We start from the raw sequence: 25,850 nt of genomic DNA, 5'->3' as shown, positions 1-25,850 counted from the left end.
TATATCTCTTGAGCTGCAAATAAAAAAAAAAAAAAAAAAAAAAAAAAAAAAAAAAATGGCAGCAGACTCCAAACCCCCAGAAAAAGGAGAGGACACAGCAGGCGGGGATCCCCAGACTCCCAGTGCAGCGGTATGTAGTGAGGTGGACCGGGGCTGAGCAGGGGAGGAGGGAAGCGGGAGGCCAGAGTTTAGGCTCGACTCCGCTTCATCTGGTGTACCTGGAGCCTGATCTGCCTTAGCGACCTCTACGATTGAAGACTCCTTGCTGAGGGCTCGCAGCACAGCACAGTGGAACTCCTTATGTGGGGAATCTGGAGCTGAAAAAACCTCATCTGCAGTCGAAAAAACATCATCTGCTAGCGTCCCTGCAGAGTCAGTGCCGCCCTGAGCTGGGCCGAGGGAAGAGGAGATCGGCTCGGAGGCTGGTGTAGTGGGTGCGGCCGCTAAAGGCGGGACTTTCTCTAAGCTGGGCGAGTCACTTGTCGACTGTAGAGGTGTGGAGACAGAGGCTTCACCTCTTGGTAGCATTTCAGCCTCAGGACAGGATACGGTGGAGGCTGATCCCTCACTACTAGCGCCTCGACCCTGCACTGTGAATCCATGTGCGTGTGTGTGTGTGGAGACATAACATCACAGTTTGGCCAATTTGAAGTTTATTTGGATTTTGCATTAAACTGCAGTAAGGCAAAAGGTTTTTTGTTTTCCCTTTATTACAAATTTGTCTTAAAAATACTTTAACAGATGTAAATAATTAAACTCATCTGCACTGAAACTAACCTACACTAGTGATTATATCATTATCAGAACTGAGGGGGAATTAAAAAGAAAGAAAAAAGAAGAGAAGAAAAAAAATTCATCCGCAATATTAACAGGCAACGTTGGCTGTCAATTTACATTCCTTTTTTAAAAGAAAAAATACCAAAACTTTCAGAGAAATGTCATTACAGAGAAGTAGAGGAGATGTGGAAAGTAAATTTTTTTGTTCACATCATGATGAGCTTCTTTCAATTTCTCTGCTCCGTTCATCATCTTTACCTTCAGGCCCTTTCTGTTTCTGCTCCACCTCCTTGCGGTATTCCTCCAGCTCCTGGTCGGTGAGTTTGGTGAAGGGGTTGGGACCCTGCTTGCTGACGATCACCTTGGGCTGGTACTCCTTTTCGATGATGGCCTTGGACGCGGTCACAAGCTCCCCCTTCAGGACAGACAGAAGAAAGGCAGGAAAAGACGAGGCGTCAATGCAAGGTAGACATTGGTTACTGCAGGATGCACATGGAAGGATTTAATATAGTGAAAACTAGCTGCGGTGTTAAATGCTTGCAGAAAATCTCACAAACTTGAGGACTACATAACTACTATGCAGCATGAGAAGAAGTACCTGCCATAGATGAATAAATGTGTATCTTCAGAGTACAAGTTGAGCCAAAAGGCCATTTCGAATTCAGGCAGTATACATTATGATGTAAAATAACAGGTTACTTCTTATTATATCAGGACATAAAAGGGTTTCTTCATTCCATCAATAACGCAGCTACATAAAAGCCAAGCACTGACAGATTTGAAGCCGACAGTATTTTTACCAGGTGCTCTAAAATATTAGTTTTAACTTCACTTACATTTTCAAGGTATTTTCTTCTTCTTTTTTTTTAAATAAATTGTGTGCAACACATGCAGTAAACACCACCATCACTGGATCCCTGCCCTCTTCACTGCCCACCTCATCCCGCAGCAATACATTTTGAAACAATGGTGAAAATCTCTCCTGTGGGCAGACTCGTGACAGCCAAATACAGGCACAAAAACACATTCATTTAACCGTACGCAAAGTCCTCAGGCTCTAGAGTGCATAAACATGTAGAAAAGACTAGGTCACATGACCATACACATATAACAAGAGAGAAAATTGCCACATTCTAGCACTATTGTTCACTTGGTTCAGTTCATCTGTGCAGGCCCAGATATCGAGTGCCTATGTGCAGGCTCAGAGGAATGACTGGAGGATGATGTGAAGTACAAGTGAATAGTATATGTGACTGGAGCAGTAAGTACCTTTCTAATTGATTTAGCAGGACTATAGGACCCCTCGGACACATCGAGGCCATCAATAGTGTCTGTACAGTCAGACAGAGGGGCGTCCTGCAATAATAAACCCAGTGAGGTGGGGGGGGACAACCCAGCTCTTAAACACCAGCACATTCAAATTAGCAGTCTGTCAGGCAGGCGTGAATGTGTGCAGACTTTCACAAACATACCACCTTCACACACACACACAAAGGTGGAAAGACATCTCAGAAAAATCTCACTCCATGAGAAATACTATTACCAAAGTGTTACTCAAGCAGAAGTGAGGCTTCTTGTGTTGAAAACTACCCAAGTAAAAGTGTTGCATAGCTACGTAGGGTAACAGATATTTACCAATCCCATCAAAACCATTTCAGTAAGAATACACACTTAAAAAAGTTTGAAGACCTAAATTTGAAAAAGTTAGTGAGTGTCTTGGTTGTGCATTAACACAATAAGTGCAGACTTCTCTATGAATCTGCTTTTTCAAAAGCATTGGCTTCATTCTTTGTTAAAAATCTGCGCAAGAGTAAGTTAGCCACTTTCCACCTCTGCATAGACAAACACACACACAAATCATACACACATACACAAACATTGGAAATACATGCAAAGAGAGGAGGTTTCTGGAAAGAGATGTGGGACTGTGAAACGCATAGCAGTGATGGAACAAATAGCCAGAGGCATGCACACAAGGCAGTGGTGGGGTGGGGTGGCGGGTTTTACAGTTTGTGCTTCATACAGTTACATTCTTAACAAGACAACAGCTCATCGTGGCCTCCTTTGGTCTACTACTGACATGCTGGTGAAGTTTTAGGTAGCACTAACCCTTTCAAAATAATCAACAGCTCTGTTTTGATTTGCTCGTGTTCTGCTCCTCATGGTGTTGGAGTTCAAACTTTACATGTCCATCTAGCAGATGTGGAAAAAAAGAGCTAAGAGCTCTCCAACCAAGGAAGTGCAAACCATGCAAACTGAACTCAAAAAGCACAGTTTAAGTAATTTTCCCACGTTTTGCATTTGTATGTCGTAAAAATAAAAAGAGGGCATGCACCAAAAAAAATAACTGTAATGGGGATTTTGTTGAACATTTCAAGATACCAAAGTAACCAGTCTGCAAAATGCTGAGACAGTTAACACCTCAACTCTGTGCTACTGAACAGAAAAGACAGAACAAAAAAAAAAAAACAAACAAATAAAACAATGTATGATGGAGACAACCGGAGCTGGCAGGTCTGGAGGGCAGAGTGAGGTTACCTCTCCCACATACTACTCACCTGCCAGAGTGACAATCTCTGTGGTTGAAGAATAACGTAACAGTTACAAAGTCATGGAGGATATGTGTTTGCTATCCGTTATTAGTGGTGAAGTTACTCCTTAAGAAACTGATATCAGATTATATTTTGAATTGTGTCCGATTTCTTTCGTTACAGCTCAGAGTCGAGGACAACTTCACACACAATATTCACACACTGCAGCGTTTTGGTTTAAGGGGTGACTCCAGACCTGGACAGAATAATTATAAGATTTTTATTTTATTTATTTATTTATTTATTTTTTAATCTAGCTCAATAGATGAGACCAAACAACACAATCTCTAATGTATTTCATCAATATGAGACATATTCATCTCCAGGTGAGGATAGCTGTAGCAGCGAGGTTTTTATTTGCCGAGTTCACAGACTGACCTGGGTAAAGGTGCGTTCCACCACGGTGCTGGCACACAGAACCTGAGACTGGGGCCCTGCTGTCTTTATGTCCTGCAGGTTCTGCTCCCGGATCTAAAAACAACAACATTTTAAGTCATGAAGGAATGACGAGCGCACACGATGCTTCCATGTGCATCTTAGATAGTCCTTGTTTCACAATAGTACACGCAGCAAAAAGGAGTAAGACATTTTTGAGCTACAGACACAGAGAAAGCAATACCAATATTAATAACCGGAAAACCAACTACAGCCAAATATAAAAGAAAAGCTGCGATACCTTATTCCTCATTTCCAGGACTTCCTTTGGATTGGTGTTCAACGGGATGAACTGATTGGCTGCGGCAGCCTGGCGGAGGCCGTCTTCCTTTGTCCACTGTAAACACCACATAACGTGTTAAAAAAACAACTCAAACCGGATAAACTGACTGAAATGAAAACCCAAGCACAAAAATAGATTCAGACAAAATACTATGCAGGCTTCACAATACAAGAATCATGCTGAACTGAAATGGACAAAGTTGGATGAATATAAAAAGGTTTGAATGTAAAAGGTGAACCAATGATGATGAGGCACATTTAGGAAAATCATTTATGTTTTAGTACACTTAGTAGGGGAGTGTTCTCCATCATTAACTATAGTACATTATCTCTCTGATGCTTATCGTTATATTATTATTTTCCCAGTAATTGGGGATGATATAATTTTACTGAGTCTAGCATGTTTGATCTGTGCACAAATACTGAATGGAACAGATCCATAATGATTTAAATGGTGAGCATTAGGATTGTCTTGTTACATTAGATTGCAGTGTGTGTGTGTGTGTGTGTGTGTGTGTGTGTGAGACTGTAAACTCAGATCTGAAAAATAAGACATTTATCAAGAAGACCTGGGAGAGTCCAGGCATAATGCTCTTGTAGAGACAAATTTTGGAAAAATGTATGGAGTTTAGATTTACCATTTTATACGGAGCTGAGAAGTAAAGCTTGGGCCTCATGCAGGAACCACTTTTATGTTCGTAAATGGCGCATGTACGAGATTTATGTGGCCTTCGCTGGTTCTCTTGTACTGCCAATTTTCTCTAATGCATAAAAGAAATGTATGACTGGTCCAGATCTGTTGTATGAGTTGTCTACAGAGAGTCTGACTCTCCCCGAAACAGGGAAAACACTTGACCAGAAATCATAAAAGTCTTAATCTGTATGAATTTGGTCCACAGGATGAAAGTCTTCTTTTTACTCTTTACTAACATTTTTGTGAATGAAAAGGCATCTATATAAAAAGGCAAGTTTAGGGGCAAGCCTCACACGAAACAGTTGGAAAGATTTATGATAAGAATACAAAAGGCTTGTTGTGTTTTAAACATCCCTCAGATGGTTAATCCCCCCTTTGAGCTTGCTGCTTTTGAAATGACCAGCGTTGGTCACAAACTGATGAAAAGTCCTTGTGTATGACAACATTTGTCATCATCATTGATGTACTATCAGAATCAAAAGCAAAGAGAGGGAGCACACTGAAGATCAACTGAAAACATCACAGAATGAGGGAAAAAAGGTGAAAGGGTAAGGGAGGGTGGGAAGTGAGGGGTGGGTGGTGGCGAGAGGTGAGGGACGGGTGGCTGGTTAGGTGGGTGGGTGACCGAGACGATGAGGCTGGCTTACGAAGCGAGAGTGGCAGTGAGGGGTGAGCTGGCATCACCAAAGTCATTTCCCAGGCTGATACACAACAACAAGGACGACAGAGATAAGAGAGAAACACACCCGAGGACACTTGTCCACACTGGGACCAAAAAAAAAAAAAAAGGTCAACGCTATAAGACAAGAGTGTATCTGTCCTTCAGACGATGAAACCTTTTATTGTCTTGTTAAATATGTTCTTCTCAATGTGAAGAAACATCCCATCGACTTTTCATAAACCTGGTAATGCTCAGCATGATTGAGGGAGAAAACAAAAGTCTGCACCCATTACTTGCACCAAACTGAATGAGCAGCGGGTGAATACACAAACCATATCTTCAGCTTCCATGCAAAAATGTTTTACTTCACCTTTAGAAACTAAGCATGTAATTTGCAGTGGTAAGCGTGAGCTCATGACTTCATTCCTGCGTTTACTCTAAGCTCGGCTGGTTAGCTGCCAGACCAGGGGCTAGATGAGGAAGGGTTTCTGGATGGAAGCAGCTGGGTTGGGTTGGTTGAGTATGAGATGAACATGTAAACACGATATACTCACTGAGATAGAGTCTCACAACACAACATTTCCTACTTTCCCAACAGGAGATAATTGATTCAAAAGTCAGGTCAAATTTCATGGCTTTTGTTCTGCTTTTTTTTTTTTTTCTTCAAACAAAATCCACTCATGCAAGCCTTGAGGTATTCAAAAACCATTTTCAGAATCAAACTGAAACTGAAACCAGAAATTAGAGACAACAAAAATAGAAATAATAAAAGGAAACGCAAACATACAACTGGGAGCAGTTGCAGGTGTTTGAGAAAAATTAAAATTAGAAAAGCAGGCTGCATAACTCTTATGACAAGGAGGTTTTTGCTTTGTTGTATGACCTTAAATATATATATTTTTTAATCATCAAAAGGTCTATAATGTATCTGGTATTACTCTGGACGTTCAAAAGACATGCCACCTCCCTCCTTTATGCGAGCAATGTCAACTAGATACACTTTGTGAGCAGCCCAAAAAGCAAGCTCACACTTAAAAAAGGTTTTTAACTGAAATTCCCTCAAATCTCACTGAACTTACTTTTGCTTGATCCATCACCCTGACTTGCTTTGAGCAACAAAGTTGGCCAACTTCAAGATGCAGAGACAAAACTAAAGAGCGTGTATTACAGGGTGAGCATTAATGTGTTTGGCAGCAACATCAGTGTCTTTCCACATTCACCTGCCCACACTTAAGGACTCATGCCACACCCCTGCTGCTCGCTCCTCTGGGAAAAACATCAACACCAACAATGCATTTCACTACTACACATGCAGTGGGGCATGCTGTGGGCAGCTGGCCTGGCATCGTGAAGCATGAGGAGACCAGAAGGGAATAAAGAGCACAGGGGGTCAACAAATGATCACAGCTATCCTACAAAGTAATTAACCGAGCAGAGGTAGCCGCATTAGAAAGGTGGGTTAATAGGACATCTGAAATTACAGTGTGAGTGAGCCTAAAATAAGTAGTGAAAAGCAAGATTTCCCTGACCCACATTTTTAACCTGCGAGCAGTTAAAAAAAAAAAAGGCTAAAGAAATGATGATCAGAAAACAGAAGGTTTCAACTTTGTACTAGACTTTTACTCCTCACTGTCCCCAGGACCTCAGGATGCCGGCCACCTACCCGTTTCCACCAACAAGGTAGCTGTAAAATCTATACTATGAACAATAAGGTAGGCACAGACCAAGCAGTTGGTTATACAGCTTGGCACGCAGACACCGGACGAGAGAGACTGCAGCAAGGGTTTGACGTGATCGTGTGTTATGTTCGTCCACACCTTAGGCTTCGACTTGGGGCTGTTGCCGTCGGGCCCGTCCTCGTAGGGCTCATCGGGCCGGCCGCCGGCATTGAGCCAGCGGGTCTTGTCGCGCTGGCCGCGCTGGAAGCTGTGTTTCAGCGGGGAGCGAGCACCTGAGTCGCTGTCCTCCCCGTATGAGTAACCACCGTGGGCAGAGGACGCGATCTCCACATCACTGTACTTTTTACCTTTGTCTCGCAATGCCGGGCAGCGGTAAGGATAGCCTGTCCTGTAGCCCTGAGAGACAGGGAGAAAGAAAACAACAACACAGGTTTAGAAGTGTTTTGACCACGTAACCATGTAAAAAGGGACCGTGTAAGGGGTCCAGAATTTAAACTTTCCTTTTTGAAAAACAATCTCTCAAACTCTGAGGCCATCGTAATCTACAAACCTCTTGAAACAGTTGTGATTGGGAGCTTTGACACTTTTCTGTTCACAACAGGATCTGTAAATTATACTGAGTAACTGGGACATTTACTGAAACAGCACATTGTTGTGAAGTTTCTTTGTACTTGGTACTGTATGAGTTCAGCATTTTGGAAGCCTTTGCATTTTTGGAATAATTGTGGATATCAGGTCATCTAGCAGGAGAGGTTAAATTATATTCCTACTCTATGTACGTACCAAGTTGTCGAGCATTCTCATGAGAGCCTCAAACTCCTGCTCCCCGACTTGCCACTTGGGGTGTGTTGAGGACCCGTCGCCGACTGGCTCAGGGACCCTTGGACGCGACTTGTATTTCCCCGGGTCCAGCATCACTAGATTATCAGGCCCTCCAGCGCTGGCCAGTGTTCGCACCTGGAAAATATTAAGGAGGAGGTATACAGACAGAGAAACCACAGACAGATCCAGAATACAGAAGGAAAATAAAAATGTACACATGAGGACATACGCAGACACACAAACAAACATCCAACATAGCACACACACATACAGACATTAATGAAGAAAAGCGAACACATATGAAGATGTAGAGAGACAGGAGACAAAGACAATTGTTATGAAAAATGCAGACAAACCTGTGGTGCATAATAACACAACACCAAATGAAAATACATGGTTTTTGCCACACTGTAATGCAAAGTAGCAAATTGATAATCTGTCATGACCATCAGCTGACATATCATAGGGAGCATTCTCCGTTGTACAGACCTGGATCTCACAGGCAGTGACCAAGTTGTGGATGTAATAGAAAGCTTCCTCCACTGTTTCACCAACAGACACCAAGCCATGGTTCCTCAGGATGAGCACCTGGGACAGAGGAAGAATTAAAACATGGTAGCCATACACAAAACACTACTGTTGTTTCTGATTAACAAATTAGAATTACCACCTTGCCGGTTGTATGCCTCCACCACTCAGACTAGTTTATGTAAAACTTTGTCATAATTGCTTCATAATTGCTATGGGGATTCTTGAATTATGGCCAAAAAACAGATTTTGTTAGGTCACAGTGAACTTGATCTTTGACCACCAAAATCGAATCCATTTATCCTCAAGTCCACGTGAAGGCTTGTGTTGAATTTGAAGAAATCCCCTCAAGGCATTGCTGAGATATCGTGGATCATGAGAATGGGCTGGATGATCGGATAGTGTAGCCCTATTCTGATTCGTCGATTTGCAGCCATGTTCTGATTGGCTGTCTTCAGCAAGGAGGCATATAAAACATTGATTTTATGTGTTTATGAAGTTATAAAATGAAACTTTTTAAATACATTTCTGATTAACATTTCCTCAGCTGTGGAGGCAAAATTTCTCTGTCTCTCATTGTTGCGTTCACACTGATTCACACACTGCTGTTACCTTGCTGTTAGGCCCTAGGTTCCTTTGTATAAGGGTGCTCTCTTCCTCATCCACCAGTATGCCGTGGTAGTCATGGTAGGCCACTTCGCCCAGAGACAGCGCCTCAGGTGAGATGGGCAACAGGCCGCATTTCATGGCCGACACCTGCAACCAAACACACAAGGGCCACAGAACAAAGGGCTATGATGCGCCGATGTCTGCATTTGTGTTGCGTATAATTACTGTGTATACACAGTCCCTTACCGCAGCACCCGCAGGTGTGTGTACATGTATGATACACTTGACATCGGGCCGTGCAGCATAGATGGCAGAGTGGAGGTTGAAGCCGGCCTGGTTGACTCCGAGGTTGGTGCTGCCCCGGTCCACTATCTCACCTTGAAGGTTTATCTTTACCTGGAGGGCGAGCGGCCAGACAACGAAGCGTTAGTCAAAGCAATAGGGTTGAAGGTTTGAGGTTTAGCTATGAATCTCAAGCAGACAACACAGGCAGTTCATTGCTTTCTTTTTTTTTTTTCAAGTGGACTCATCTAAAGAGAAATAAGTAAATATGTATAAATATAAATAAATGGTTTCACTCACTGACAGAAAGTGGAAGGAAAACAAGAAAAGACAGAAGAAAAGACATTCAGTCGTATTAGGAATGAGCAGAGATTCTCACCAGGCTGGAGGCAGTGACTTCACTGTACAGGAGCCCGAAAGGGACAATAAGGAAACGCTCCTGGTCTGAATTCACCCTGACCTACAAGACAAGAAGACATTCATATTAGATCAAGATATGCACTGGCTTAACAGCTTCTTTCTATTCACTTAAGTGGAACAGATATAAATTGGATGGGTATTCGAAAAGCCTTATTGTGAATTTTGTCTTTAATGAATTGCTGGACAAACATCAGTTGACGTGTGATGGTCTGTTGTATTATAAAGAATCTTACTGTGAGGTGGTTGTAGATGAGCTCGGACCAGCCAAACAAGTCAGCGAGCCGATAGAAGGCAGCCAGCTTGCAGCGAAGTAGCTTCTCGCCCTTGTCGTAGGAGATAGAGTCTGAGCCGCGCAGATCATTCACGGGAGTAACCATGCCCAAACCTGAGAGGAAGAGATGGAACAGACAGAAAGTGTTTGAAAAATAACACTTATGCCCAGACGAAAGAGACACTATAATGGCAAACACTGATAAATTACAGTGCTCTGTACAGAAGTAAATAAGAACCATGGCAAGAAGGAAAGAAAAAAAAAATCCCACTTACAGATAATAACAATTATATGGAGTCTGCCTACCGAAATACGACTGGACTCTTTGTCCGCTCAGAAATTAACTCTGGCATATGCCGCATTACTCATTGTGAGCACAGACATTGCAGGGCTGAGGTCAAAAAGTCGCACACACTCAATTCTCCTCTCTACTTACTCATGTTGAGCGCCGCCATGCCTCCTTGTGGCGCAGCGGGATACATGGAAGGCATGCTGGTGGTCATGAAGTCTGCGATCTGCTGCAGAGCCAACAGGCTCGTGGGCGTCTTCCCCTTCTTCAGCTGATCCTGGATCATTGTCTCCAGCTCATCGCAGAATGCCTTCCGGTCATCAACACAGACACAAAGACATTGACAGAAACACAAAAATATGTAAAGGGCAGAAAAACAAAGACAAAGAGGCACAATGACCCCAAAACAACAGGAATAGAAAGGGACACAAGCAGAGCAGGTTTGTTTGGGGTATATTTTAGCCAATATCTTTTATTATTACTGTGTTTCAGATGCCTTATGTTGGCATTGTTTTCACTTTTTTTCACTTTGGTATGAAAATGAATTAGCAAAAACTAGCATGCACCATTGAGGGCCTGTTTTTCAGGAAAGTTCTTTTCAAACATACAATAAGCCTTTAAACAGTGTAGTTCTCTGTCCTGGGCATTCAGCTGCTCACAGACACACTGTTGATGGAGAATAAACAGGATCCATCATGTGATGTTGAGAGGGCTGCTGCCTCTACACTAAAAGAAGCCTATTCACATTTTTAAAAGCTGGTTATGGCAGCGTGCATTTATCAACTGTGAGCATAATATCAGATGACATAGTACAGAAAGATACAGAGTTCATATCTCGGCTCCACTGACCGGGCTCTGTAGTATCATGGAGACCCTCTTCCTCTGCTCCATCATGTTGAAGTCCTGCCGCAGGTCGGGTGCCATGTTCCTCTCCCTCTGGTACTCCGGACTGCTCTCGTCCACCCGGTCGAAGTACCGCTCCTTGTGGGGGGCCGTGGTGGGAGGGGGGGCCGTCACAACTCCGGCACCTGACTCGCCGTTCATCCTGGCCTGGCCTCCTGTAGAGGGAGAAGAACCGTTTACCTCTGGCCACTTTATAACAATGAAAAATCCAAAACTAACACACATCACTTCCTCGTGCATCTGTTTCAACATTTCTCACCAAATCTGTTTGACGTGGTGTATGGCAGTTTTTTTTATTTATTTTTTTTAAAAACATCTTTAAATGTCTTGTTTTGCTCGACAATCATTTCAAAACCTGAAGATGTTCGATTTACAACGATATAGAGCCGATAAAAGCAGCGAGTGTAGCAAGATTGTAAAAGCTGCAGCCATAAAATTATTACCTTCTTTACACTATTCTTTAGTGAGAAATGACTGATATAAATAATCTATCGATTATCTGTTTCAGCGCAAACATGTTTTATGTATTTCATTATGTTTTATATTCAAGTCTTTGTGTGTTTTGTATTTTAGTTAGCTGCAAGATATATTTCCCCATCAACATAGTTTAAGTTGAAAGTTAAATGGCTGGAGGCTGGCGTCAGTTTTAAAACAACTCATGCTCTACAAAAATATGATTGGATGCATCAATGTGTTACGTAATATAAAACCGCCAAAATAAAACTGATATTTAAAAAAAAATCATATTAAATTACAGTTAACAGACAAACATTTGTCACAGACTAAGGATACCATCCATATTTGAACTTGGTATACTGTTTGCTTCAAACTTTGTAAAATTTTAAGGGGCTTGTTTCCTAAATGTGCAGAGGAAGTCCATATTCATCTTTAGTTACTATGAATAATATTAAGTGGGAGACATTAAGATTCCAACAGAAGAAACAAGCCAGTCATTAGCCCAGAAAGCCAATCACACAAACCACACTCTCTCCTACTTCCTGCCACGGTCATGTGACATTTTCACTTCTTCCCTGGATCTTCTAGGATTTTATAGACTAAATGATTAATTGGATAATCAAAAAATAATTATTCAATACTGGAGAAAGTCGCTATGTGCAGCACTTGCTCATACTTTACCAAGTTCCATTAAACTGTTGCCCCAAAAGAGTTAAGTGACCACAACGGGGAGAGATTAGAGATTTAGAGCCATGGAGAGAAGAGAAGGACAGATTTCCAATAGATCCATGCCCATCCAGCTGGCTGGATGTATGTGAGGATAAACAGCCTCCACCTGTCTGTCACCGCACAGACTACTCAAGCTCTGACTCTGAAGGACACAGACACAGGGAAGTGTGTGTGCAAGCATGCATGGGTAATGGAAGGGTGCTCTGGCAGAAACCGATGCAGCCCATTAGTCCGCATCAATACAAATGTTCAGCCAAAACTGCCATGACAACTGCAGACCAAAACCCAAAGCATCCAGTATCACACTGAGAGCTGACAGACCCTCTCTCTGTCTCTGCCCGCATTTATTGGCGTCCTGAGATTTTCCACAAAATCCAATCCAACATTTTCACAAATCTCAGGTCGCCTCCTCCAATCGAGGTTTCTGTGTCTTCATGCTGTTTGGCTAATTCTAGTCTTTGTCTATTTTCACCTCATAAACACATTGAAGGAAAAGAGATGAAATGATCACAAAACAACAACATTGTGGAGAGCATTAACTAAATTAACTGTTTTCTGACTGGTTAAATTTAGTTAAACTGTGTATTGACGTAGACCACAGGAACAAAGAATACAAGGAAACAAAATGTTGTTAATAATTACCTTTAATTCAATATCATAAATTAGGGTTTTAAAGTTAAAACCATTTAAATGTGATTTTAAAGTAGCTAAATACCAAACTACAGTCAAACCCTGAGATGTTAGTGTGTGGTTGGTTAGTTTTCTGACTAGTAACTGCAAATTTAACATGAGGTTTTTCTTTTAACTCGTCAATTTCAGTAGCAAGAACCATTCGTCAACAAGTCAGATTCTGGTATTGAATGAATATAATGTGTAGTTTCTGCATTTTGTGCCTCCTATCTAAAGGATTATTTGGATAAATTTCTCAATAATACTAATCCGTCCGCCTTCCACGTGTAAAGAACATCCAAACTATGTCCAAAGAGGAGCTAGTTGGGGTTCGGATATACACCTTTTTTAACAACATCTGACTTTCAAAAACTTTGATGTCTCCTTTCTGCTGTTAATCTTTTTCTAATAATAAATACTGCCTTAAACTGCGAATAAGAAAGAAAGAATATGTGAAACGCAGGCGACAAACTTTCTCTGCAATCATTCAGGAAGGAGACTCTTGCTCTGTCTCAGTCTTGTGATTAGGACATCAGTTATTAACAGAAGAATAGGGACATGAGCAATTAGCTTTGGTGCCAAATACGCTCATTAGGAAGCAAGAGAGTGTCCCATTCCCTAGCCTGTTATTAATACAACTCCAAAATGTAAATGCAGCAAAAAACAGTGAGATGCACATGAAAATCTGCCATATATACGTCCTTAAAATTCACCCTGAACAGAGGTTTCATTTATGTTTCTGATAATAAACGGCAGAGTTACAAGGTACATGACAACACTAGGGTTTGCAGTTCTTCTCGGACTGACCCGTTTTCAGCCTGGGTGACAGGAAGGAGGTCTTAATGCTCCTTCGCCAACAGTCAGATCTCGTTCCCTTTGGTTTGACTTGTTTGTGCTGTGTTTACCGCCTGTCAGTGTTTACTGAGAGCAACAGCGAGGCAAAACAAACATGTCTGCTGACAACAGGAAAACTGCAAACAAGTGACAAACACCTGGAAGGATTAAACATTCATACTGTCCTACTGACCTTTTTCATTTAGAGAGGAGAATATACTGGTACAGAAAAACATCTATGTATCCATTGGTGTGTATCATTTTTAACTGTTGTTATCCAACGTAAACCAAAGCCGTTTGCTTATTGTGCTTTTTATAAACTGTTTTAAGCACCATGCAGCTGGACAGTAATGTCCTTAGTTGTTTAGGGCTGCATCATTTCAGCTCTGAAGTTGCAGAAGAACTTCTGTATCTTACAAGACATTTTTGGAGATGTCTACTATGGCTGCTACTGTTGCAAAAAGCATTACAAAAGGTTTGGAGGTGTACTGACCTACTGAAGTTTTACCGAGAGCTAATGAAATTACTTAGGCCCTAAAAATCAGAATTAAGGCTTGATATTAATGCTAATCTTGCTTGCTCACAATGGCCCATCTCTGTACACTAAAGCACTGCAGGAATAGTGTAACCGGATCTGTTCGATTGTCTCTCGAGGCTGCCATTAGTCCAGTCCAACACTGCAGTGCACACTACCACAAAATCTGCCAACACCTGCAAATACAGGCTGAATGAAGTCTTAAAGTATCTCTAAAACTGCATGAAAAAGAAAGACAAAAGAGGAGCAGCTTTCAAATATTCTTCTGTTTTTTTTTTTTTGCTGTGTCAGGGCCATCACCTTGATGCCTGAGTAAACAAAGGATAGAGACGACACATGCTGTATTGTGCATTCACAAAAACTACTAATGGTGTTAAAAATCAGATAATTTCCATGACATGACATGCAAAGGAGCATTTGTTTCATTTCCTGCTGCATTGCCACAAATGTTAACTGAATAATCCAGCTGTTCAATACTATACACCCTCCCTATCATTGACATCTCTAGTGCATCTTTTTCTGCTGCATAAACACTATGCTAAAGCAAACGTTCAGGCCACAGAGTTGTTTATTTCTTCTGGACATTAACAATGGCCGTAGATGCAAGAAGCTCGCTCTCCCTATCTGCGCAGAATGTTGTCATCTCACAAACACAGGCGCCCCCGCCTCACCAGCACCCCTGTTTCTCGTCTCTCTCAGAAATGTAGGTGCAGGGGCTCGGCCAGCCTCCGCTCCTGTTTAAGAGTGCAATTGCTATGGAAACCAAACGCATTACCATGGCAACACGGGACAGCCTTTCAAAGATTAGTGTTATGTAAGAACAGCTGTAGGCCAGCATCACACTGCAAGCCAGTCAGTGTCACAAGGCGCACATCCTCAAACTAATGTGTAACTCACTTTACATTAGACTCAAAATATCTCAGTGACTTTAAGTCAGAACGACTCAAGCACAACTAGACTTTCAATACACACTGAATAAAAAACATGGCAACGGAAATATAAAATTGCAAATCAAATACTATACTTCTATGGACCATTGAGCTAATTAATATTTATAAACTTACTTCTGTTCAAGATACAAACCCGAAAGCTCAACTCCAGAAATGTCACTGTGCATCAGAAGCTCCTGTCATTTTGCATCAGTGAATTAGTGTCACAACATGTTAGGACAAACCATGACAACCAGCTCCTCTACTTAAACCCTCTTTCGGAGGGACAGAATAAACTGAACATAAAAAATGCACCAAATGTACAAATGGCACATTTTGTGAAGGCCCGTCTTCTTAAAGGCATTCTCACCCTTCCCTCCACAACCTTGCACATTAGATAACCTGTATTGGAAAGTACCGCGTCTTCAATGAGTGGAACCATGGGTGTTGGCTGAAGTTTGCAAATTATGGACCACCCTGCAAATGTTTTTTATGGCAGGCTCTGACTGTCTGGCTGACTGCTCAGGGCCCTGTCGGTGTGGAAGAAAGATTCAGCTTCTCCAAGCTCTGGCTGATGGCAAGTGTCTCTCTTATCTTTGACAAACAGCAGTAACAGCAAAACCACTTTGATTGAGCTTCTGCCTTTAGGATGCTGCTATAGAGTGCCTGCTATGAAGACCTAACACACTGAGGATTGCCTGCGTACTGACAATGAACATGTGACAGCGTGTTGCACATTAAAAGCTGCTATTTCTGCCTCCGTTTTTCACTCTGGATGTGGGAAACCCGTGGACTGCATGCAGGATTTTCTTCATCTCTAAGCAACGGGAAAATGTTGTGATGATGAATCAAGGATCACATTCATACAGTACGATATAAGCCACCTGCTTTTGTGTGAGGAGTCAGGAGACATTTTGATTTGTCATTATAAGAACCAAGTGTTTTTATACTTCATGCTTCGAAGGCACCAAAAGGAAATGGCAGCCAACCACTTGAACCTGTTACACCATGACACTGACGGGAATATCATTAGTTTTCCAGATATTTCGTCATAAACCAAAATAATGGACAAAATAAAAGTTTGACCTGATGGTGGCTATGGCACAAAATTTCATCTGCAATCCAACAATTGTTATATTTCAATCTGGACAAAGTAACAGGCCCACTGGCCAACTGCCCCTCACATCTGTGAATTAAATACCTAACAAATCATGGTTAACCATAACTGAAGTGCCTGCCAGGAAGATGTGCATCTATACATCTGAGAAGGAAAATGAGCAGGTTACTGTTGCGTTAAACGAGGGGTAGAATTTCCTCTACATGTCTGACTCAAACTGATGTGTTGAACTTGCGCTGACACCACTAAATGCAGATGTTTCCATTCTCTACGGGGGCAGCTATGAGGCAACGACAGGAAGAGAAAAAGGCAGAGATACTATATGATTAGAAGCATCAGAATCTCTGCTCTCCCACAGTGCATTTCTCTCTTTAAACTGCTTGACATATATTGTATATATTTCAATTTCATCATAATTCTCTTTTTAGAGACGGAAGCTTTCACTAAAAGACATATTTTCTGCATGACTAAGCTCTATGAAAAAAGATCCATTTAGTACTTTCCAAAAATATGCCAATCAAGCAATTGCCAGTGAAAAGATCATTGTGTGTGTGTAAAAAAAAAAAAAAAAAAAAAAAAAAAAAAAAAAAAAAAAAGAACTAAGATGGTCTCAAAGTTTTGCTGGTCTTTCTGTAACAGTCTCAGTGTGTGTGTGTGTGTGTGTGTGTGTACAATTTTCAGACATTCAAGAGAAGGAGTTAGACAGGGCTCTTTATATCTCTGAGCTGGATGCCTATCATTACTGGGGATAAGGAATCCATGAGCAACTGCTCTTTACTGTGTGTGTGTGTGTGTGTGTGTGTGTGGGGGGGGGGTGTGTGTGTGTGTGTGTGTGTGTGGGGGGGGGTGTTACAGACCCTAACTACTGTGACTGGCAAAAATGCTTCAGGTGACATTTAAGCACTACACCATGTATGGTCTTGTGCAGCAGACAGTAATGTGTGGTGTTATTTACAACATGGGGTAACAGCAGACAAATACAGCGTTCAACAAAATGGGGAAACAACAATAGATGTGCATATTACCAACTCATTAGCGACTGATCTGACGAGTTTATCAATCAAAACATTTGCTCTATAGGTGCAACAATTATTTGATTAATCAATTCGTTGATTGACAGAAATTGAATCTTCTAATCTCTATTTTCTAGTCGTCTAGTCATATTGGAGACAAAGGTGCCAAATATTTGCTGGTTCAAGCCTCTCAGATGTGACGATTTAATCTTTTCTTTGTCATACATGAAAGTATAGTGGATATCTTTGGGTGGTGGATTGTTAGACAAATAAAACAATATATATGAATATTGTTGTGGTTAATTATAGTGGGCATTATTCTCAAATTTACGATTAATTGAGAAACTAAAATCTATACTGAAAAACACTGAAAAGATGTGCCGGGCTCATTGAAGTCAGGCGGACAGGCCTGGAGGTGTTATGGAGGATTATAGTTCATTGTGCCAGCTAGGAGGATGTCACTTTATCATCCACTCACTCACTACATTACATTTAGTCTACGTAATCATATTCCAGAGTGCAGCTTCCAGGTATTTGTGCTTAGTCAACTGATGATAACCTTGTGAGAAAAAAGCATCAGTGGGATCCAGTGACCCAAAGCAAAGAGGAACTAGAATGAAAGTTTAAGGAAAGTAATGTGACCTTTTCCTGTCCGATTTCCAAACTAAAACGTAATTTATGACTTTGAGATTAATTACAGCCAACCGATATGCCACTGTTTGATTTGAAAGCTAGGAAAAATAGCTCCTCAGACGAAGCTAACAAAATTCTTTCTTAAAATGTAAAGTAAGTAAGCTTCACCACCCGTGAGACTAACAGTATGGGAAAGGTATTATCTGTCACTGTCTGCCAGGGCCAGGCAAGACGCAGTGTTGTGTTAGCATGCGAGTACAGTGGCCCAGGGTTTATCTGGCTGTCGCACGTCATATGGGACAGAGTGGCGGAAGATTGCTGTCTGAAACAACACACCCCTCCCTGTACAGTTTCCCTAGACACACACTCTGGCCTGTACTATCATGTGTGCATCTGTGTAGCACTCTGCTAGGCTAAATATTTGACTCCAAACATAGCTACATATATTGATATGATCTTTAGTGACCTCTGAAGTGTGAATGCAAGTTCAAGAATGACTGTTTTTACGTCTTTAACTTTAAAAAAAAAAAAAAAAAAAGCATCCTGAAGCCTTGGTAAGCGATCACATATGAAAAGGAAGGAAGGAAAGAGTGAAATAGAGAGAAAGGACCTGAAATGAGGAACACATTTTCAGCTGCACTGCAGTCAAGGGTGTGGGCGTGAGGAGTGGGAGTAAAACAAACACAGAGCTCTGTATCTAGAGTGAGTGTACATGCATGTGTGTAGTAGTGTAGTGTGTGTTGAGGGTGGCAACACAGAGCCAGACTGACAGAGCTAAGCTGCCTCCTCCTTTGGGAATTTCACTCATTGTAACAGAATGACCAAATCCAGGGAGTTACCTTCCATTAACACACACACAATTTATCTTGACAGTTTGGCTTTGCTAATCCTCATACTGTGTAAGGGGGAAGGGACTTCACAGTTCACTTTAGAAAGAGGGCCAGAGACAGCAACAACATGGTGTTTATCTCCTTCAGTTTGGGCCTAAAAGCAAACAGCTAACTGTCAGTGAACAAGGCAACACCGCACATTGAAACATTACAAAGCTCCAGGTAAATATCAGCTCTGCATCCCCTCTCTAATGCTGTTGTTAGGCCTACAAATTATAGATTAATCTGTCAATTATTTTTACAACTGCCATATCAATCCTTCAGTCTATAAAATGTCACAAAACAGTGAAACCCGTCACAAGTGTTATCTGATCAACAGCCCACATCCTGTGGATAATTCCATTTACTCTTATATTAAATTTAAAAAAGAAGAAAATTGTCACATTTGAGAAACTTTTGCTCAATTAATGACTCCTTACGATAAATTTTGTGTACAGTGTATTACCATGCACTGTCATTGCATAGTGTATATTTAGAGTATGGTCCAAGTTTTATCTTAAGTTTTTTTGGTTTGTAATCTATACATTGATTAAGTATTTTCTTTATGGTTGATGTGATTTGATTGCTGTAACAGTATAAACATTGGGATTAACAAAATAGCCTCCTCTATCTGATTCAGTGCGTTTTTGTGTTTTTTTTCTTATGCTGATTTGCATAACTTATGTGCTTACAATTTAAAAATCAATGTGCAGAGTTAATATCATGCAGGATATGTTGCTGTGTCTGACCTCGGACAGGAAACTGCTCCATCACCACACCACTGAATACAGCCCAGATTCCCCCTGCTTCAACACACGCCCAGACCAGAAACAGCACCCAGTGCTGAAACATTAAATGGGGAAATGAATCAAACTAAGCAGCACAAGAGTAGGAAATTAAATGCCCACAGTACCTGTGCGCATGTGAAATGCAAAATAATGCAACTACAGGCCTTACTCGGGCAGCAGGCTAACGAGTCTTGGAGCCAAACACACCGGGCACAGTGTGCGTAGCCCTGGACTGTTTTTGTTCTTCACAGGAAACCGTATATGAGGAGGTGAACTCACTAAACAGCACGCAAACACACAAATAGTCGTTTTACAATTAAAAAACGTGCTCGACCTCCTCTCTGCAGACTCTCCAGATCAAAGGCAACGTACTAGCAAAACAGTGGGAGAGCTCGCGACTCTGAAACACAAGGAGAACGACTATGGCACCAACATTAAAAAAAAAACACACATGGGCCGTGTTGCATCGGGCAAACACTCCCGCTGAAATGCAAACCGTATCGACTATTTCGGAGCTTACCCTCTCTTGGAAGAAGTGATGAAATATAAACAACGCTCGGTGAAAGCTGCACGGCGGTTTTCACTATCTTTATCCCCTACCCTGGTGATCTCAGAGTGGGTTTATCTCCCTGCGCTTGTCGGCCCTGCCTGGTCGCTCCGCCCATCCACCATCATCCCACTTGGGTGCGGCAAACGGGTTAATCTGCGGCTGCTCATTGGTCACACGGAGGCACGTGACAGTGCCGGGGACTGTGGTTGGTTGGGTGGCTATGGGCCCGCCCCGCAGAAAGGGGCTTTGGGTTTATTGCTAAAATCTAATGCCATGACGCTTAGCAGAGGAGGGTAGAGCCTGGTGCTAGTCAGATCCTGAAGATATTCATAGTTTATATTCCAGATTCATACTTGCCCCATTGGTGGTGGTAATGAGCCAATACTTTAGAAACAAGTGGGCTCACCAAAAGTGCTGTGGCTACCACTAACAGCTGTTCTCTTTATGTATTTATCTAATGATACTTTTCTTTTGCTTGATAAAGAGGAGAAGGTTAGATCCTGGTCTGTGGTTTATTTTTTCCAGATTCATACATTGAAGGTGGGAATGCACCAGTAAGTTACTGTATTATCTGGCTGAATAGATGTGCAAAAACACCACTGCATCACTGCTTATCTTGACCTACATACTTAAAAAAGTAACACAAAATAATAAAAAGCATACACTGTATGTTCACGTACAATATGTCACCATAGAGTACTTTTGTTCACAGGCACCATATTTATTTGTGTTTTAATATTAGCTTTGAGAGAATACACATTGAGTTTAGCCAAATAGTCAGAGCAAAGGCATAGATAAACACTTTATTCTTTTAGGCTTCATCTCTTTGTACCTATGCAAACATTTCAGATTTTTACATCTTTGGTAAAAAATAAAAAATAAAATAATAATAATAATAGTAATAATAATAATAAAAAGTGAAACAAAAAGTGAAAAACAGTCTCTATTTGTAAAATTGCTGCCAAATTCTATTTACAGTTGTGCAGCTGTTGTAGTTTCAACACTAGTGCAGCAGAAGTCCTCATGCTCACTCTGGTGCAGTCAGGTAGGCTATTTTAAAACTAACCTGATGGCACTCGAGGTCAATTACATCACACTGATACTAACTACACAGACTTTGCACTATGTATTCTGCACAACTGTAAAAAATATATATGTATTTCCAACCATCCATTAGGGGGCGCTGTTAGTTTATATGTTAGAGATAGGAGGCGGGATTTCCGGTGAGAGCTTTACCCACTGTCACCTTTGGCACAATCGCAGAAGTACAATATACTGTATAAATTCTTTATTTCTTTATTTTAGAGAAACATGCACATCATCAGTATGCACACAAAAACTCTCATATTTAAAGTTAAAAGAGAGAGAAAAAGAAATATTAAGAAAAAGTAGCCTAATACAAATTCTATAATACAAATATTGTATCATCGAGCCATAAGAAATCTATCAAAGAACCAATTAAGTTTTAAGTACCTTGTCTTTTATTAATGCAGTTCTTGATTTTTTAAAAATGGTTTGGAGACTGTCCATCTCTTCTTGTGAATGTGGAATTTTCCCAATACTAGAATTAACTGCACAACATCCTTCAAAACATAAAAAATGCCTTTATCCATCTCAAGTGTAACACCTTCATGGTCTGTTATGCATTCATTACATAATTACAGCAGAAACTGCACAAATGGATTCAATTATAGAGGATTTCATCAAACATAAGGATGACATGTTTAAAATTGCCACTAGATGGTGCTGCTTTGACACACTACTCACGGAACACTGATGTTAAAGACTATTTCCTACAGCCAGTGGAAGTTATGGGAAGTTATATACCTTTACACTGGGTTGCCAAATTATTAGATGCGCCTATAGCTAAAGCTAATGCAACAGTCCTGCAATAAATCATATCTTCACAAAGGTTATAATGTTCAGGTTTTGTTGAATCTGTTTTAGAGAGCTGTTAATTTGATGTCATTTTGGAGGGTGCAGTTTGAATTGTATTGTATTGCATTGTAATGACAGGTGTCTCTATTAGTTTCTTCACCCCATTTATATTAATGGGGAGTAATTCAAATCAACAGCACCACAAACCACAGCCTCCAAAATGATTGTACAGTTGAATCAACACCTACTTAAACAGTTTCAACAAAATCTGAACATTATAACCTTCATGAAGATAGGATTTATTATAGAGCTGCATTAGGCTAATAATTAATTTTGAGTGTAAGGAAACATGTCATTCATTTATTCAGAACAGAAAGAAGGGACGGAAGTTTCAAAGAGGGGAGTAAAGGTCAGTCACAGGTTACAACATAAACAACAAGAACACAAAACTCTTGTCTTTTTCCACTTTTGTGTAGTTGTGAACATATCTGGTATGAATGAGGCAGGATGTCCTTGTCCCACTGTCCCTCAGGAACTATATCCTTTGAGTGGGATTTAAGACAGCTGCTCAACAACAGTCTTAACAGTTCAAAGTCATGTTCAAAGTTCTGTTCCAGTTAATTAAGTTATTAGCATGTTACATTTTTATTTCTTCAAAGCACAGTCAACATAATGGGTGAATAGGAAACAGAGCAGAAGTTCCACGGTTGGTCCATCACAGGCCAACATCACTGCTCATTTTGGTGTATGACAACAGTACCAGCTCTATTTGATCTCTGATTATAGCTGTCAGGCTATCATCCTTCAGGACTGTATACTGAAAGTTTAAATACTTTTCAGCCATAGAAGTCATTGTTTAGGTGGAAAACTTAAACTGTACCAACTCTTGTAATAATAAAAATTGAATATGAAATATTTTACGCTTAAAACTCCTGAGTTTCTGGCATATACATTTAATATGAGTAGACCACTGGCCCTGACCTCTGACTCTTATGGTGTTAATCCTGTCCCGTACCAGTCGACACACATGCACTCCCCCCTTGACTGATCTCAGACCAGTGCTGGCCTTTCCAGTGTTGTGAATAATTGTGGCCTGCCTTGTAGCATGGATACACCAGCTAGGGACTCTAAATATATCCAACTGGTGTGTCTGAAGAGCTCAGGCATGAAGATCATATACTTACTTTTGAAATCTACACCTTAGGCTATCACTTTCTCATCCATTGTGTGTGTGTCTGACTCAGTCCATGTTACATTTACATTTTGGACATTTATCTGATATTCTTATCCAGAGCAGCATTAAAATAAGGTTCACTGTGAAGTGTCTTTGTGTCTCTGTGTTTGCATGTTCGTTTTTAAAAACACCTACCATTTAAGCATTAAAATGTCATTCTCATGCTGAGTAACAGTAAATTAACAGCTAACATGTACAACTTGTGTGTCCATGAAAGAGAGACAGGAATAAGGAGAGGTGTACTGACAAGACAAGAAAAACCTATAAGGACAGAGAAATTTATGATACAGAAACTAGATAAGTAAATAAAATGTCTTCAGGAATACAGATCTGGCTAAGTGGCAACAAATCATTTGAGCTCCAGTATTATGTTTGGGTTTCAGCACACATTCCTTGGTCACCTGTTTTCTCTTAGCAGCACATGTCACAGAGTGAGTGAAGATAAACCCAGCTGCTTTTCGTATTCATTTCAGGCAGCACTTACCGTCCCCTTTTAACTGCAGCCAGCCTTCAACTCTAAGCTCTCAAATCACTAGGGGCTGATATGAATATAAACAATTTGTAGTATAGCTGATGATGCCTTGGAGTATTGGCATAATTAAGGATCCGGCCTAATTCTTCCTTGTGGATGTAAAAGGACATTATAGACTTATTCGAGCTAAATTGGGCAGGTAAATTTCTCTACGTTTGTTATTCAATGAGCCCACAAAGCAGCCACAGAGGTAGACAGCGGCGCTGTTCTGTCTTACACCAGCAGCAATCTGTCTTTCACTCAAAGATGGTATTGTATTCAGCCTGCAGTGGCATGGAAAGCCCCACTCCCTCCTCCTCTGCCCTGCACAATGAGACAAGGGTCAGCCTGTCTTTCCTCCACTGTGTTTTTGATTCACTTCTCCTTTAGGAAAATGTTGTACAACCTTTGACCCCCACTGATGACCTTTTAAACCCACTAGCTCCACCTACAGAGTCCCCTTCAGCCAGGGTTTTAAGGTAACTGACTCCTCACCAGGGTTGTAGCTAGCTAACATAGAGGACACTGAGGTCATGTCCTCTGTCATATCTCTGGAAATCTGGGGGGTTCAATGACATGAGGACAAGTTTACATTTTATGACTACACACACATTGCACATGATGGCCTGTTTTAGGCTGATTTTGATATTCAGATTCAGATTAAAATCACTTAAAATCTGAAAAAAAGAAAGGAAATAAAACGCAATTAGTCTTCTTCATCAGATTACCATTCAGAAGTGTAGCAACGGCTTTGAAACAACTGTTCGTCAAGAATATAAAGGACACATTATAAATGAACAGTTGCATGAAAAATAAAATGTGAACTTTGACTTTGAATTGTAGTGGAGTAGAAGTATAAGTAGCATAAATGTAAATACTCAAGTAAAGTATCTCAAAAATGTACTTAAGTACAGTACTTGACTAAATATACTCAGTTACTTGCCACCGCTGGATTTTAATGGGCCTATGGGAAACGGTCGGTTTTTATTACATTGTTTTATGTATTTGTCAACAACTTCATAAAGTGACATTAATGGCACAGCATTTAGATATTAGTGTAAATCAATCAAATACATAAAAAAGTACCAAAAGTGATAGTCATGCTGAATATGTCAAGAATATATTTTATATTGTTGGATTATAATTACTGACGCATTAATGTGCGAGCACCACACCACAATGTTGCAGTTGGTAAAGGAAGGGCAATTTTTAACTACTTCACTGTATATATTGCTGAATATTTAATAATCCATTTGCTGATTATATTTTGTATTAATCATCTGAACCTGTAAAGTAACTTAAGATGTCAAATAAATGCAATATTTGCTTTACAGTAGTCATATACAAATACCTCAAAAGTTTACAAGTACAGTAGCCTACTTGAGTAACTGCTCCAAGTTACTTTCCTCCATTGGGTTTCAATAGGTGTTTCTAATGATCTATTTTTAGGAAATATCATGCACCATCTCTTGCACCATATTCATGAATTCAGCAAGTATTCAAATCCTTTACTTCTGACCTACAAAGAACAATTATGCAGTGTCCAACCTGAGAATAATTTTTAGCCTTTGATATTATTTCATTATTAATGCTGCATTTTATGTAGCCCTAAGCCCTACCCTTCCTCTAGGTACGGCTAATTTTAACTCCCTATACTGCTGGGTATGAATAAAACATCATACTTTATTCTTTGGTTATATTTCTATAAATAATCTAAATCTATAAAGTAACTAAATATTTCAAGTAAATGCAGCGGAGTAGAAGGATTAAGTAGTATAAAATGGATGACTCAAGTAACGTCCGAGTAAGAGCAACTTATACTTGAGTAAACTTTTTGAAAGTCTGTCACCACCACTACCCCC

At 40.6% G+C, this 25,850-nt stretch overlaps 1 protein-coding gene across 7 annotated transcripts in view; it reads right to left on the bottom strand.

Annotated features, from left to right (window-relative positions):
* Positions 1-20,471, bottom strand: part of add1 (adducin 1 (alpha)) — a 27,088-nt gene extending 6,617 nt beyond the window's left edge. For 2 of the 7 annotated variants that reach the window (XR_015438018.1, XM_087177442.1), the window contains exons 1-14: positions 19,777-19,860; positions 11,190-11,398; positions 10,488-10,650; positions 10,014-10,165; positions 9,740-9,820; positions 9,325-9,474; positions 9,082-9,225; positions 8,431-8,529; positions 7,903-8,076; positions 7,165-7,515; positions 4,045-4,140; positions 3,747-3,839; positions 1,036-1,192; positions 219-590 (exon numbers count right to left, since the gene is read on the bottom strand). Coding sequence is in view for 6 of the 7 variants with exons in the window: in XM_087177442.1 (XP_087033568.1) it covers positions 219-590; positions 1,036-1,192; positions 3,747-3,839; positions 4,045-4,140; positions 7,165-7,515; positions 7,903-8,076; positions 8,431-8,529; positions 9,082-9,225; positions 9,325-9,474; positions 9,740-9,820; positions 10,014-10,165; positions 10,488-10,650; positions 11,190-11,398; positions 19,777-19,798 (2,263 nt within the window). In the remaining variant the exon portion in view is untranslated. Of the gene's footprint in view, positions 1-218; positions 591-1,035; positions 1,193-2,046; positions 2,134-3,746; positions 3,840-4,044; positions 4,141-7,164; positions 7,516-7,902; positions 8,077-8,430; positions 8,530-9,081; positions 9,226-9,324; positions 9,475-9,739; positions 9,821-10,013; positions 10,166-10,487; positions 10,651-11,189; positions 11,399-19,776; positions 19,861-20,335 lie in introns of those variants that run through there. The other 5 variants (XM_087177444.1, XM_087177441.1, XM_087177439.1 and 2 more) reach the window with 5 other exon arrangements.
* Between the last annotated feature and the right edge of the window lie 5,379 nt (positions 20,472-25,850).

This window comes from Seriola lalandi, unplaced genomic scaffold, assembly GCF_002814215.2.
Source record: "Seriola lalandi dorsalis isolate HSWRI2012SDOR001 ecotype SW California unplaced genomic scaffold, Sedor1 jcf7180002054606, whole genome shotgun sequence".
Classification (NCBI taxonomy): domain Eukaryota; kingdom Metazoa; phylum Chordata; class Actinopteri; order Carangiformes; family Carangidae; genus Seriola; species Seriola lalandi.
The sequence above is the reverse complement of the archived record's forward strand: the minus strand, read 5'-3'. Positions and strand labels throughout refer to the sequence as shown.